Below are 16422 nucleotides of genomic sequence, written 5' to 3'. Positions count from 1 at the left end.
CTTCAAGACCTGGCCCAAATGCTGCCTGCCCCAGTAAACTGACCACTCCAGAGCCTACATGACCTATCGCCTCTTGCTGACCTATTGCCTTTCATTTGATTCAGCCCTGTCTTTTGTTCTCCAGTGGTTTATCCATTTGGTTCTTATCCCCCAGGTCAGAGTCTGATTTGTCTGACGTGCCTGGCATAGGGTGAGAACATGGCTTTAGGTGCAGATACTGGTGGATACTAGTGGAGGGAGGGAGCTCATGTGCATACTTATGGGGTGTGGAGCCTGGGCTTCTACAGCGTGCACTGGATGTATTTTGTGTAACCATTCATTCAGCCAGCTTATATTTACTGAGTACCTGGACCTAAAGAGCTGCGTGTTTGGGCTGATCATATGGTCCTGTGTGTGCTTACTGTGTGCATCTGTGTTTTGCAGTTTGTGGGTGTGTACTTTGTCATTGTGCTGAGTATATTGTATAGGCATTTGGAACAACTCTGTAGTGTTTGGATTTTGTGTGCATAGAAACACTGTTACTGGGTCTGGCCATGTCTGTCTTTATCAATTTGTATCATATATATGAGTATATATGTGTTGGGTCTGAGCAGAAAAATGTAATTTTTTGAGTCAGAGGACACAGGTCTGGCAGAGGTCACTAACCTGCCATTTACTTGGACCTGCCTCCAAATAAGCCTTCCAAATTCTCTGTACCTCAGCTCACACGTTTATGAAAAAGGGGGATAATACCTATTGTCCCGTGACTATATACCAGCAAGAGGTCCTTCTTGTAGGATGGAGATGAAGGATGAGAGCTGGTGATGTGCCCAGCATAGTGGTGATCAGCAGGCACTGTGACACCGCAGGTGACTCTGAGTTCCATTTCCGTGGGTGTGTGAGTGAGTGTGTGTTTAAGTGTGTGTGCATCAGACCCGGGCCTGTCTCCCACCCCAGGGACTGGGACCTGAGCAAGGCAGTCTCAGTGGAGGCGGCAGGAGCTCTCCCTGCTGGCCATAGAGCTAGGACTCAAAGCGACTTCGAAGCAGCTTGAACTTGGACTTGTTGTGCTTCGTGATGAGGTCCAGCTTGCTGTGGCCCAGGGTCATCCGCTTCTCGTCCCCAAACAGTTCATTGTTATTACCATTGTACTGGCCACCTGTGGGGCCCCCAGGGAGGCCAGGCCCAGGTCCCTGCCTGGCACCCTGCAGTTGATGATATTTGGTGATGAGGTCCAGCTTGCTGTGACCCAGAGTCATCCGCTTCTCGTCCCCAGAGCCCACTCCAGCCATGCGAGCAGCGCTTGGTCCTGGGAGGACACTGGGCCCAGGCCCCTCACTCCGGAATGGGCCAAACTTGGTGATGAGGTCCAGCTGACTGTGGCCCAGGGTCTGCCGTCGTTCATCTACACTCTGCTTGCCAGGCCTGGCTGAGGAGTTGGCTTCAGGGGGTACCCTGGAGCCCTTGGAGTACTGTACCAGAAGGTCCATTTGGCCATGGCTCTGGTTTAGGGACAGCCTTCTGTCCTCTGGTGCTGGGTCACCGGGTCTGAGGGGCCCTGACTCAGGGGCGCCCCCGGCACTCTGGGCCTGGGACAGGAGGTCTAGCTGGCTGTAGCTGTGGCTCAGGGACAACCTCCTGTCCTCCGGGGCCTGCTCACCAGGCCGAAGGGAGCCTGAGTTGGGGGTGACTCCAGAATCAGGGCCTCCAGCTTCTCGGGCTCTAGGGAAAGGGACAAGGAGGTCCAGCTGGCTGTGGCTCTGGCTCAGAGATGCCTTTTTCTCCTCCACTGTCTCCAGGACTGTGCCAGGTACACGGCGGCCTCGTGGGGGGCTGGCTTCCTGGCTTCCTGGGAGCCCATTCTCTGGGAGTCGGGACAAAGCTCGAACCCCTCGGGGGAAGTGGAAGAGGGGGCGAGGGCAGGGGAGCAGAGGTGACCCCCCTGCCGAGGTCAGGGGACCGGTGCCACTGAGGTTGAGGGCGGGAGAGGACTGGGACCATGGGGACGCGCCCAGCTTCCCCAGGTTGACCCTGTGGGACCCAGGAGGGCAGCTGTAGTTGGGGTCTGACAGCTGGCGATGCAGGGAGGGCTGGCCATTGGCTTCACGGCGGGCAGTGCCCGGGGATGAAGGCCCCATCCCTGTGTCACTGCAGCCACCGCCCCCTGGCAGAGCGAGGTAGGAGGAGCGGCCCATGAGAGGCGAGCACTTGATGCTGCTGAGACTGGTGCTGGAGAGCAAGGAGCCTGTGGGGCTTGGGATGCCAGACCCAAAGGCTAGGGCCACCGGGGCAGGACGTGGTGCCCGGGGAGATTGCGGGTCGTCACCACCACAGAAGCCCTCCACCGGCCGCGACTCAGCATACATACAGCGGAACTCCCGGTCAAAGTCTTCCACAATGCGGCCCCGCAGCTGTAGCACCATGCTGGTGTGTGCCTGGCTGCAAAGCCAGGTAAAGCTGAGGGCAGAGGATCTGGATCAGGTGTCAAAAGGTAGGGCCCAGACGCAGCAGAAGCCATCACCGGGAGCATGCCGGGAAATGGACCAAGACTCCACCCCCAGGAGGCCTCACCGAGGGGACAGCTCTGATTCCACAGTCTGCTCATCCTCGTCCTAGCCCTGCCTCGCTGGAGAGAGGACTTGGGCACATAGCCGCCCTCCTCAAGGCCTTAACATCCCCATCTGTAAAGTGGACCAGGAGCAATATCCTTCCCACGTGCAGCTGTAACTATGCCAAGGGCATTAAAGTAATTCTTCCAAAGCCGTGTGTGGTGGCGCACGCTTGTAATCCCAGTACTTGGGATGCTGAGACAAGAGAATTGCAGGTTCATGGCCAGCCTCAGCTACTTAGTGAGGCCCTCTGCAATTTAGTGAGACCCTGTTTCAAAATAAAGAATAACAACAACAACAAAAAACAGGGCTGGGGGGTATGGCTCAGACATAGAATACCCCTGGATTCGATCCCTAGTACTGCAAAAAAAAAAAAAAAAAAAAAAAAAAAAGTAATTCTTCCATCAGAGTGGACTCCTGGGCCTGACTGCAGCCATGCTAACCCAAACCCTGCATGAAGCCTGGCATAAGCAGGTGCTCGATACATGTTGGATGGATACATGCATGCATGCATGCTTGGAGGAGAGTTCAGAAGGCCATCCAATGGGCCCAGGCCCCTCCCCCTCGCTCTCACCTGTAGCTGCCCACCACGACCTGCTCACAGTCGATGATGATGAATTTCTCCAGGGCCTGCCCGGTGAAGCGGCGGCCTGCCTTGCTGCAGTACGTGTCCCCGCACGTGCTCCGTACACGGATTTTCTGGGTCAGGGGTGGAAAGAGGTTGTGTGGGGGCCTTAAGGGAGTGGTGCTTAAGCCCTATCTATGCCCCAAGGGGTCTCTGACCCTGAACAGTGAAGGAACCCAGCCCCCCACTCCCAACTCCTCCAGTGCTCACTGAACTTCCGCCTTCTCGCCTCCCCGCCCCCACTCCTAGTTGCTGCCCGTGGTTCACACTGACCGGCAGGTGCCCCCCATTGAGGTCCATCTTATAGCACATCTCTAGGAAGTGCCTCAGGTGCTCCTGGGCCAGGAGCAGGTAGACAGGGACACCACGCCGGCTCGAGGTCTCCATGAGGTCACACAGGAGCTCCATGTCAGTGAATATGTCCATTACCACAGCCACCACCTGCGGGAGAGAGGACTTCAGCCATGCCCAGGCATTCCTGCATCCAGCCCAGCGGAGGTTCCCAGGAAGAGACTGGGACTGCAACCCGGGAGGCCACCAGAGCCAGCAAGAACACTGGAAGAGGGCTGGCTTTTAACAGTGCCTCGCTCAGGATTCTTAACTTGGGGGCAGAGAGATTTGGCTCTTTTCAAAAACCCTGGTTGTTTGAAAGTCTTTGTGTGAGCTGGGCATGGTGGCACATGCCTGTAATCTCAGTATTTGGAAGGCCGAGAAAGGAGGATCACAGGTTCAAGACCAGCCTCAGTAACTTAGCGATACTCTCAGGAACCTAAATTTTTTTTTTTCCAGAACTGGGGATGGAACTGAGGGGAATTCTACCTCTGAGCTATACCCCCAGCCCTATTCTTTATTTTTGAAACAGGGTCTCACTGAATTGCAGAGGACCTCACTAAATAGCTGAGGCTGTCTGTGAACCGCGATCCTCCTGACTCAGCCTTCCAAATGCTTGGATTGCAAGCGTCTGCCACCATACCTGGCAGGAACCTAAAAATTTTAAAAGGGCTGTGGATGTACAATCCTCTGTACCAACACACACACACACACTGTACCAACACACACACACACACACACACACACACACACCAAAAGAAAAAAGGAAGTCTTTGTGTGCCTTTTCTGTGTATAGAGTGTTCATCTGTCATCAGATTCTCAAAGATGACTGTCCAAACCCCACTCTGCTGAGGCCCAGAGAAGGCAGGATTCAAAACAGAGCCCGGCCCCTGGCTCCCAGGCCAGTTCCCATACCCTCCACACAGGCTCTAGCCCTGGCGCTGGCCCAGGGACAGTCTGTCTATGGCTCCCCTCTCAAGGGAGAGAGCTGTAAGCCAGTTGCTAGAGTCCTCAGTGCCCTTCTCCTCTGTGGACCTGCAAAGACAGAATGTGACATCCTCTACTCAGCTTCTCTCATTCCCACCCACACCGAGTAGAACAAAGTTTTTGGCTCAGTCGAGGGCTGGGCCTGTGCCCCGCTCTAAAGTGCTGCCTGAGAGAGGCCTAGGAAGCCCCTGGCCCGCAACCTCCAGCTGTCCCTTCTTCCCACCACAGGTATCTGCGATTAGATTCTTCACTTCCATGCAGGGCGCACAGAGCCCAGTGCTGCAGCTCTGGGGCCAGACAACTGCATTCAAACCCGGGCTGCCACTTCTTAGAGATGGGCCTTGGGCGAGCCACTCCACCCGGAAGCTTCAGCTTCCTCAATGCTAAATGGGGATAATGATAGTTGTATCTTTGAGTTATAGGGAATTAAATGTGAAAATGCTGGACCTACAGCAGAAGTGGAAATAAATGTGCCCTTCCCACTGCCTTCCTAACAAAGGAGGGCGTTGAGCTGCAGGGAAAGAAAGTACTTCCCAAGGTCGCTCTGGAAGAGCCCGGGGGTGAGGGGGTGAGCAGGAGGGAGCTGGGGGTGGCCTCCTCCATAGCACAGGTCTGCTCAGCAGTGGGGGAACAAGGACAGACAAGAAAGATCAAAGAGGGACGGTGATGACAACAGCCTCACTAATAACCCTGTTCCTGATGCCAATCGGGCCTGCCCTCCCCTGCCTGGGGCACAGGCAGGCTTGCCAGTGGGGCTCTGGAGGTACCCGTGGATCCCGGCATCCTGACTCCCGATCTCTATGCAAGATCTAACCAGACTTTAAATCCCGCTAAGGGTCATTGTGTCCATTCCCCAGGCCTGAGTAGAGGCCAGGGCTGCAGGAGCGAAGCTAACTAGTGTGGCTGGAACGTTCCCAAGCATGACCTCTACCGCCCTCCACGGAGCCCAGCAGCCTTCCCTCCTTCCTAGGTGCTAAGCTAAAACCCAATCCTCCAGTCCCTGCCATGCACCAGCACCCCCTAACTTGCTCTGGGCCCCACGGAAACGGGGCACTGGCTAAAGCAAAGTCAGTGACCAGGGCTGGAGTCAGAGACCCCTGAGCCTGGCAACCCCCTTGGGCAAGTCCCAGCCCCTTCCCACCTTAGTTCTCCAAGGCTGGGTCTGTAGTTTGGAGATCACAATTTTTTTTTTCTTTGCAGTACTGGAGATGGAACCCAGGGACAGTCTACCTCTGAACTATACCTCCCATCCCTTTTTTAATTTTTTTTTGATACAGGGCCTCACTAAGTTGCAGAGGGCCTAAGTAGCTGAGGCTGTCCACGAACCATGATCCTTCTGTCTCAGCTTCCCAAATGCTGGTATTACAAGCGTGTGCCACCATGCCTGGCTTTCACAGAAATTTTTGAGAGCTTGATAAAGGCCATGGACTCCCAAGAAAGATGTCTTAAGGACCCGTCCCTGTAATATGCACAACTTCTCATGCATGCTTGGCGGCCATGTGCTGTCCCAGAAGCCCTGCCCTGTTCTGTGTGTGTGTCCATCATGTTCCTGGGCACCAAGGGGCTACCAAAGGAAATAAACTACACACCCAGCTTCTAGTGGCTTGGGATCTAATAGAAGCCAGAAGTTGTAGCCCCAATTCTGCCCCTAAGTTGCTGTGTGGCCTTGGGCCGGTCCCCTTCCCTCTCTGGACCTGATTCCACATCTGTGAAGTGAATAGAGACTGAGACCCTTACCGTGCGGGCCTGGCTGAAGAGGAACCGCAGGAGGTCCTTGATGTTCTTGGCCTTGTCCCTCTGGAAGTGGACCACAGCCTGAGTGGGGCTGAAGCCCGTGGCCTGTGGGACCTCAGGCCAGCCCAGGTCCAGGTCCGGGGGGTCCACGTCAGAGGCCATGGGGAAGTAGGTGCCTGAGGTGACCTCAGAGAGCAGGCTGAGGCGGTCGGGCCCGGAGGCCTCTGGTCCGTGGGCCTCGCTGAGCTCAGGGCCCCCACGGACGTGGCTGGTCATGTAGTCCACGTCCAGGGCACTCAGGAAGGGCAGCTCCCGCTCCTCGGAGATGACCCGCAGGTAGGCGGCCTCGCCCCGCTCCAGGAGGGCGTCTGCCGCCAGCCGGGCAGCCTCGCTGTGCTGCAGCACCAGGGGCGAGCTATCGCGCCACCACGGCCGCTTCAGCTCCTCCACGCGGCCCCGCAGGGATCCCGCCATGCCCTGGGTCCCTGCAGGCCCCAGGCCTCCGAACATGCCTGCCCACCTGGCTACCTCACCCGCCGCCAGGCTCCATGGCCGGCGCCCGGCTGGCTGGCTGCTGCAGGAAGAGAGCAGCCGAAGCACCGCCTGCCCGTGTGTGGCAGCGCCCCCGGCCCGCTGCCACCCTAAGTCAGAGGCACGCTCCGCCCCATCGCCCCTGGCCTCTGGAACCTGTCAGGTCAGCCCCGCCTGTCTGCTCGCTGTTGGGACTCGCCTGGCAGTGCCAGGCCTCCAGCTGTACTGCCGCCTCCCTTCGCTGCCCGGCAGCGTCCCCGACCCTCGCCTTCCAGGGACACAGGGAGATTGGGACACACGCACACATGTGTTCACACTCCATGATGAATGACCCAAGACGCCCAGGGCAGGACAAGCACAGCTGACAACCGACTGGCTGCGTAGACTACAGACTGACGTGCAAATCACACATTTTAATCAGATCCACTCATGTTAACTGACCCAAACATTAATGTGGAGATGGGCCTGAGTCCCAAACACTCCACTGTGGGAACCGCATGGCTTGGTTCACAGGCACGCAGGACCCAGTAAGGGCTGGATGGAGGGTTGGGCAGAACTGCCAAGGACATCAGCGCTCAGCTGTCCCGGTGAGTCCTCCCTCCGCTCTCCACCACCCTCACCAAGGTGCTCACAGCGCCCTGCCCCACCCTTGCTCTGGCGCTGAGCCCATCCATTGTCCGAGGACCTGGTGTAGGAGCCCTCACACTGGCCCCCAAGAATGGCAGGAAAGTGTTCAAGTGCGTGCTCCCCAGGCTACACCCATCCTCAGATTCTGAGCGGAGTCTGAGGTCTGTAGCTGGCCTTTTTAACAAGTGCCCTGGTACACCAGAAGTGGGCTGAGACCCAGCCCTTACGCACGCTGTTCCAGATGGCCACGTTTCTGGCGCCCTCAAAGCCAGGGATACTCTTGGCCTGGTAAGAGCCAGAGCCCAGCCTGCCTCCCCTCCTGGGGGCTGAGCTTTTGTTATTGTGCTGGGGATTGAGCCCAGGACCTTGCACATGCTAGGCAAATGCTCTGCCTCTACAAACCCAGTCCTTTTTATTTTTTCATTTGAGAGAAGATCTCTCTAAGTTCCTCCTGCCTCAGTCTTCCAAGTGGCTGGGGTTACAGGTGTGTGCCACTGCACCCAGCACAGGGCTGTCAGATGGTTAGGGTTCAAGAGGTTGTTTCAGAGGGTGCGTGAGTGGGGAGCAGGCACCCACACTGCTCTGCACTGATGGTGCTTGGTTTATCTGCTTTGTGATCAGGTGCAGAGCGCAGGCTCTTCCATGAGAACAGAAACTGGCATGGGGGGGTTGGCAGGTGGGGCCTAAAGGTGAGGGGCCTGGGGGCGATGGGAGAGCAGCAGGCCAGGAGCCAAATGCTTCTACCCCATCCCAGGTGCAGGTGCAGAAATACCTGGAGTACCTGGCCCTGGAAGGAGGCCCTCCCTGGGGTGGGGAGGCTGCGCAAGTGGGTAAACAAAGCCAGGCCGTGGGAGGATGATGAGCTGGGGGGTTGCAGAGGCGGCAGGGCCCTCATTAGGGCTTTATCTGCAGATTTGTGGAAGGGGAGAACCAGGCCCTTATCTGGGGTTGAGAAGGGCTCCTGGGAGGGAGGCAGGCAGGTTTGTGTGTTTCTGAGTTAATTGTCTTTATCCCTAGTGTGATAGACCCACTTCATGGTACATCGTTTGGGCTCTGTGTCTTGTTTATTACCAAGTGTTAAAATACACATAAAATTTACCATTGGAACCATTTTTATTTATTTATTTATTTATTTATTGTGTGTGTGTGTGTGTGTGTGTGTGTGTGTGTGTGTGTGTGGTACTGGGGATGGAACTCAGAGGCTTTCTACCTCCGGGCTCTACTCCCAGACCCATTTTATACTTTTTTTGGAAACAGAGTCTCACTAAGTTGCTGAGAGCCTCACTAAGTAGCTGAGGCTGGCTTCGAACCAGCGCGATCCTCCTGTCTCAGCCTCCCAAGCGCGGGGATGACAAGCGTGCGCCACCACGCCCGGCTGCAGCCATTTTTGGTGTACTTCAGTGGCACTAAATACATTTAGGCTGTTGTGCAGCCACCACTGCCATCCAATTCCAGAACTCTTTTCATCTTGCAAAACTTTTCTACCCATGGAAAGTAACTCATTTCTCCCCCCGACCCCAAACCCCGGCAACCACCATCCATTCTACTTTCTGTCTCTATGACTCTAATTACCTAGGAACCTCTTTTATATGGGATTATACATCATTTATCTCCTTGGGACTGGCTTATTTCCCTTCTCATAACGCCCTCAACATTCATCCACGTTATATCATGGCTCAGAATTTCCTTCCAGGACTGAATAATATTCCATTGTAGCCGGGTGTGGTGGCACAGCCTTTAATCCCAGAACTTGAGAGGCCGAGACCGGAGAATTGCAGGTTCAAAGCCAGCCTCGGCAACTTAACAGAGCCTGTTTCTTTTATTGTTTGTTTTTTGTTTTGTTTTTCTTGTGCTAGGGATTGAACCCAGAGGCATTCTAGTTCTGAGCTATACTCCAAACCCTCTTTTATTTTTATTTTGAAACAGGGTCTTTCTAGGTTGACGAGTCTCACTATTTGCTGAGGCTGTTCTCCAACCTGCGAGCCAATTGTCTCAGCCTCCTAAGGACTAGGATTACAGGTGTGCGCTACCACCTGGCTGAGACCCTGTTTCAAAAAATAATATAAAGCCGGGCGTGGTGGCGCACGCTTGTCATCCCCGCGCTTGGGAGGCTGAGACAGGAGGATGGCGCAGGTTCGAAGCCAGCCTCAGCTACTTAGTGAGGCTCTCAGCAACTTAGTGAGACTCTGTTTCCAAAAAAAGTATAAAATGGGTCTGGGAGTAGAGCCTGGAGGTAAAAAGCCCCTGGGAGATATATATAAATAATAAAGTAGGTTTGGGGATGAAGGTCAAAGGTAGAATACTCCTGGTTTGGTCTCCAGCACCACACACACCAAAAACTTCCAACTTGAGTATAGGTGTACAATTCGTCTCTGTGTTTTGTCTACTTCTTTCCATGCTCAAGTCTGTACTAGATTCCATATTTTGTAAGTAGAAAATAAAATCACTGAGTTGGCAATTTTTTTCAACTAAATATATATATACATGTACCTGTGTATATGTGTATATGCATATACATACTGTGACATTTATGTACCTGTTTGGGTATTTATTTATTTATTGTGGTACTGGGGATTAAACCCAGGGCATTGTACCTCTAAGCTATATCTCCAGCCCTCTATTTATTTATTTATTTATTTATTTATTTATTTATTGGTACTAGGGATAAAACCCAGGGGCATTCTACCTCTGAGCTACACCCCCAGCCCTATTTTTAATTTTTATTTTGAAACAGGGTCTTGCTAAGTTGTCCTCAAACCTGTAGTTCTTCCTGTCTCAGCCTCCCAAGTACTGAGCTTACAGGTATGTACCACCACACCAGGCTTATTTTTTTTAAAATTTTTTTTAGTGGTACTGGGGGAGTGGAACCCAGGGTCTTTTCTACCTCTGGGCTATACTCCCAGACCTATTTTATACTTTATTTCAAAACAGGGTCTCACTAAGTTGCTGAGAGCCTCACTCAGTAGCTGAGGCTGGCTTTGAACCTGTGCGATCCTCCTGTCTCAGCCTCCCAAGCTCTGGGATTACAGGCGTGTGCCACCATGCCCGTCTTATTTTTTAAATTTTGAAGCAGAGTCTCACTAAATTGCTGAGCCTGTCTTTAAACCTGGAATCCTCCTGTCTCAGCCTTCCAAGTACTGGGATTACAGGTGTGCTGGTTGGCTCTTTAAGTATCTGTCTGCATATCAGTGTGTGTACCTGTGTGTGCATGTCTGTGTGCAGATCTGTTTGTGTGCCGAGTGTCTAGGCTGTGGAAGCCCTTGAGTCCAACTCCGGACTGCGATGCTGGGCGTGTACACAGGGAGCCCAGTGAAAGGGGGCAGAGGTAGGAAGACTAGTTGAAGGGAAAAGGGTCCCAGGAACCCCTGATATGTCTGTTATCTCAGTACTTAGGAGGCTGAGACAGGAGAACTGCAGGGTTTTTTTGTTTTGTTTTGTTTTGTTTTGTTTTGTTTTGTTTTCAATACTAGGGATGGAACCCAGGGGCAGTCTACTTCCAAGCTACACCCCAGCCCTACTTTTTTGTTTTTCTTTATTTTGAAACAGGGTCTCATTGAGTTGCAAAGGGCCTCACTAAGTAGCTGAGTCTGTCTACGAACCGCGATCCTCCTATCTCAGCCTCCCAAATGCTGGAATTGCAAGCATGTGCCACCATGCCTGCCTTATGACTGCAGGTTTGAGGCCAGACTTAGCATCCTAGCAAGACTTTCAGGAACCTAGTGAGTCCCTGTTTCAAAACAAAAAAATAAAAGGGCTGGGGATGTTGCTTGGAGGTAGAATGTACCTGGGTTCAATCTCCAGTTATTCCACCACCACCAAAAAAAAAATAACAGCATGTACATCAAATCCAGACCCCCAGGCTGAGGACCAGCTGCCCGTCCTTGGGTAATGGGAGGGTGGACAGGTAGACTGCCTTGGGGCTGGGCCCTGGGGTGCTGGCCCAGAGCGAGGGAACCACACAGACAGGCCCAAGCCCAGCTCCCGGGCTGCAGCGTGTGGGGCATCGGTCCCTAATGACTGTTATTAAGAGGATGGGAAATGTTTTCCTGTCCAGGAGCTGGGTCCGGCGCCTGCGTGGCATCACCAGGCCTCCCTGGAGGCCATTTAGCCTTGTCTGTTGTCTCTCTCACGCTGAGCGGCGCCCGGGCAGGTGACTGTCCTGGGGATGGTCGGGCAGAAGTGAGCTGCCCCCTCCACTGCTGCTCCACTACTGCACACACCACCCTGCACCCTCACTGTGGCACCTCAGGGTCAGGGGAGACACTGCAGGCGGAGGCGTGGCCAGAGTGTGCCTTAAACCAGGGCAGACCTCCCGAGAGCCAGAGACAAGGGGACAGGTGGCGAGGCGTCCTGTGGCTGGCTTGGGTAGGGTAGTAAAGACAGGGCAGTTTCAACCAGGGCAATAGCTGAGGAGGAGCGCCAGGAGGGCCCTGGAGGTGCGGGGAGGCCTCACTGTGAAGAGCCCTAGGGCCTTACTAAGGATGACTGTGGTGCAGAGGCTGGGAAGATTTTAGAGCGGTATTTTAGGGTAACTTAGGGAGTGGTCCAAAGCACCAGCCTCCCAGAAAAGACCCAGATGCAGTGATTCACTGAGGACCACACAGGGCATATTCAGTGTTATCTCACCCTGATCCCCAGAAGGCCCCGTGCAGGGCCGGGCCTGCCCAGGGGGAACAATGACTCTGCCACTTAATGGGTGAGCTGAGCCTCTCTGAGTCACAGGGGCTTGGTCTGTAAAATGGGACAGGAACACCTCCTTCTGCAGCTTGTGAGAAATAAATATGCACTAATCTGCATCAAGTGCTTGGCTGAGAGTGGACGGGGCAGCTCAGTACATACGAATCCGAGAGGACCTCAGCGCAAAAGCTGGAATCCAGAATGAGCGGGACCAGAGGAGCTCTTCCGGGTCAGTCCTGGCCCCTTCCAAGCCGGAGGGCTGGTCCTGAAGGCCCGCAGTGCTGGGTGGCAGTGGAGGGTGACAGCCATGGCCACCACTGCCTCTGGGGCCAGCGGCTTGCGACCCTGCTCACAGGAGCCGGGCTCCTTCTGCCACTGCGCTCATGAGCAGCCACTCCCCTCCGCCGCCGCATGCTGCACGCTCTGGCACTCTGTTGCAGAAAGGTGGCTATGTCTGGGTCTCTAGACAGTGATCTTACCCTCCCCCCCACCTCATCCCACCCATGGTGAGCGGCTTGTCCCCGCTCATGCTTCCATAAGAGAAGGGAATTCCTACTCCACTCTGGGAGGGGGGCTCTCCTTTCCTTTCCTTTCCTTTCCTTTCCTTTCCTTTCCTTTCCTTTCCTTTCCTTTCCTTTCCTTTCCTCCCTCTCTCCCTTTCTTCCCAAAGGAAGAGGAATGACCTGTCTGATTGGTGGCTTAGGGAAGGAGCCAGGTTCAGGTCCTTTTGGATTCTCTCTTCTCTGTCCATCTCTCTCCCTCTCGCTCGCTCTCTGTTCTGTCACAGGAGAGGCAAGACATTTCCCATCCATCTTCACAGTGAATTCTCAGGAGAGCTCCTGCCCTTACAAGGAGCTGACCTTTCATGGGAGGGCAGGATGTTTCGCTTTGAAAGGATAATAGCAAGTCCATTTGGCCAGTGAGCAAAAACTATACACTCTCCACGCAACGTTATTAGTGATACTGCTAAAGGCATCATTTTGATGTCTTTCTGTCTCTTGCTTTATTTCTCAATTGGTTCTGAACTTGAGAGGGGAGGAGATATTTCCTGGCCCCTTAAGCCTTCATTAATGAGGTAGCCACCTCTCCCTCCCTCCCTATCCCTGTCCCTCTCTCTAATCCACCCAATGAAGACTGGATGCTTACTTGTGGCTGGCACTGGGGGCCCAAAGGCGAGTCAGAGTTCATCTCTGCCCTGGAGGAGTCACAGTTTACCAGGGAAGGCAGTCACAGTTTACCGGGGAAGGCAGACATAATTATAAGCCACTGGTTACACTGAGAAATAAAGCAAGTGCTTGGGGTTTAGACTCATGGCCATTCAGGAGCCTTAGAGGAACCACGTCCCCTCCCACTAGGACACAGCCCTATGGCAGGCTCTCTTTCCCAGATGGTGCCTGGGAGGTAAAAGAGCTCTTCTGGCCACAGGGAGAAGGAAAAAGAAGAGGAGGAGTGGGTCCGCACAGGCCTTGGTTCTGGTTTCTGATGGAAACTTAGAGTGAGGGCTTTCAGGGCTCTGCTCCACCTGTCACAGGATGGCTGCCCCTGCTCCAAGGGCCTTCTCTGTCTGTTAGCACTGTAGGCTGGGCTTGGAGAGGACCACACCAGGGGCCTTTTCTCTGTATTCTCTCCTCTAGAGTGGAGATGGCTTCTCATCTAGGCAAGGTCTGGGGGCCTAGACTCAAGGGAGGTCCCCCAGAAGCCACAGAAAGCCTTGGTTAGGTGGGGAGAACTGTCAGGGTGAGCAGGGAGAGGGTCACAGCCAAGGGCCTGAGGTCTGGCCTATCCCTCCCCAAGGCTAAGTTGGGGGCCCGGGGCAGCAAGGCACGATGGATCAGGTGGGGAGAAGGCCGGAAGTGGACAACACGCACAGTCTACTCCCAAGGGGAGTTCGAACCCTTGGGGGCTGTCCTGTTTCAGCCCACACGCCCACCAGCTCCCCTCCCATGTCACCCCAGTGACTGACAAATTTCAGATTCTGGACATCGAGGCCAGCTGCCACAAACTGTCGCTTCCCTCCTGGGCCTCACCTCCAGAGTCCCGGCTCCTCCATCAGCCCTCCCACTCTCTGGCTCAGGAAGGGGCTCCCACCAAGTCCACTGAGCAGTGTGTACGTGTGTGTGTGTGTGTGTGTGTGTGTGTGTGTGTGTGTGTGAGAGAGAGAGAGAGAGAGAGAGAGAGAGAGAGAGAGAGAGAGAGAGATAGATATTGAGGTTTAAACCCAGGGTCATTATTCTATCTCAGAGCTATACCCCCAGTCCTTTTTTTTTTTTTTTTTTTTGCAGTACTGGGGCTGAAACCAGGGACAATGTACCTCCAAGATACACCCCCAGCTCTGTTTTTTATTCTTTATTTTGAAACAGGCTCTCACTGAGTTGTAAAGGGCCTAAGTAGCTGAGTCTGTCCACAAACCTGGATTCTCCTGTCTAAGCCTCCCAAATGCTGGGATTACAAGTGTGTGCCACCATGCCCGGCTCCCATCCCTATTTTTTATTCTTTATTTTCAAACGGTGTCTCACTAAGTAGATGAGCTGTCCTCAAACCATGATCCTCCTGTCTCAGCCTTCTGAATGCTGGGATTACAAGACTATACCATCACATCTGGCTCGGCTTTTCCTATTTTGTATGTATGTATGTATGTATGTATGTATGTATGTATTTATTTATTTTGGTAGTACTGGGGGTAGAACCCAGGGGCTTTTCTACCTCTGGGCTATACTCCCAGATCTATTTTAAATTTTATTTGGAAACAGTCTCACTAAGTAGCTGAGGCTGTCTTCGAACCTGTGCAATCCTCCTGTCTCAGCCTCCCAAGTGCAGGGATTACAAGCGTGCGCCACCATGCCCTGCCTATTTTGTATTCTTTGAGACAGGGTCTCACTAAGTTGCAGAAGGCCTCACTAAGTAGCTGAAGCTAGCCACAAACCTGCAATCCTCCCATATCAGCCTCCCAAATACTGAGATTACCAGTGCACCACCATGCCGGCTTCTAGACTCCTCCCCACCTTCATACCTAGCCCGATTTTTACTTTTTATTTATTTATTTTTTCGTGGTACTGGGGGTCGAACCTAGGGACATTCTACCTTAGAGCAATGTCCCCAGTCCTATTTTTTATTTTTATTTTTTTTGGTGGTACTAGGGGTAGAACCCAGAGGCTTTCTACCTCCGGGCTATACTCCCAGACCTTTTTTATATTTTATTTGGAAACAGGGTCTCACTAAGTTGCTGGAAGCCTCACTGAGTAGCTAAGGCTGGCTTCGAACCCGTGCGATCCTCCTGTCTCAGCCTCCCAAGCGCGGGGATTACAAGAGTGCGCCACCACGCCCGGCTCCAGTCCTATTTTTTATTCTTTATTTTGAAACCGGGTCTCACTGAGTTGCAGAGGGCCTAAGTAGTAGCTGAGGCTGTCCGCAAACCTGGATCCTCCTGTCTCAGCCTCTCAAATGCTGGGATTACAAGCGTGCGCCACCACACCCGGCTACTTTTTATTTATTTTTTATTTTTTTATTTTTTAGTTTTTTGCGGGTCTGGGGATGGAACCCAGGGACATCCGACCTCCGAGCTACACCCCCTGCCCTATTTTTTATTCTTTATTTTGAAACTGGGTCTCATTGAGTTGCAGAGGGCCTCACTAAGTAGCTGAGGCTGTCCACGAACTGTGATCCTCCTGTTTCAACCTCCCATATACTGGGATTACAAGCGTGAGCCACCACATCCGGCTTACTTTTTATTTTTGAACCATGGTCTTGCTAGGTTGATGAGAATCTCACTATTTGCTGAGGTTGTCCTTGAACCTGTGATCCTCCTGTCCCAGTGTTGGCTTCCCAGCCCTAAATTAATTAATTAATTAATTAATTTATTTATTTATTTATTGCAGTACTGGAGATGGAACCCAGGTACATTCTACCTCCAAGTTCCACCCCAGCCCTATTTTTATTCTTTATTTTGAAACAGGGTCTCACTGAATTGCATAGGGCCTCACTAAGTAGTAGCTGAGGTTGGCCATGAATTGGGATCCTCCTATCTCAGCCTCCCAAATGCTGGGATTAAAAGCATGCGCCACCACGCCCAGTTCCAGACCTATTTTTATTTTTAATTTTATTTTTTGGTGGTACTGGGGATGGAACCCTTCTACCTCCGGGCTACACTCCCAGACCTATTTTATATTTTATTTGGAAACAAGGTCTCTTAAACCAGCCAGGCTGGCTTCGAACCTGCGAGATCCTCCTGTCTCCGCCTCCCAAGCGCGGGGATTACAAGCGTGCGCCACCACACCTGGTGACCTATTTTTATTTATTATTTATTTATTTATTTTATTTATTTTT

At 53.1% G+C, this 16422-nt stretch overlaps 1 protein-coding gene across 1 annotated transcript; it reads right to left on the bottom strand.

The window, feature by feature from the left end:
* Positions 1-1001: 1001 nt before the first annotated feature.
* On the bottom strand, positions 1002-6774 carry FAM83C (family with sequence similarity 83 member C; the record flags this gene model as incomplete). The annotated part of the gene is made up of 4 exons (XM_080716872.1): positions 1002-2436; positions 3163-3287; positions 3487-3654; positions 6268-6774. The coding sequence occupies 4 exons, from the start codon at positions 6772-6774 to the stop codon at positions 1002-1004; spliced, it is 2235 nt and encodes a 744-aa protein (XP_080572998.1).
* Positions 6775-16422: the final 9648 nt, after the last annotated feature.

This window comes from Muscardinus avellanarius, assembly GCF_963383645.1.
Source record: "Muscardinus avellanarius genome assembly, chromosome: 19".
Lineage (NCBI taxonomy): Eukaryota > Metazoa > Chordata > Mammalia > Rodentia > Gliridae > Muscardinus > Muscardinus avellanarius.
Note: the sequence above shows the minus strand (reverse complement) of the source record. Positions and strands in the feature narration are given on the sequence as shown.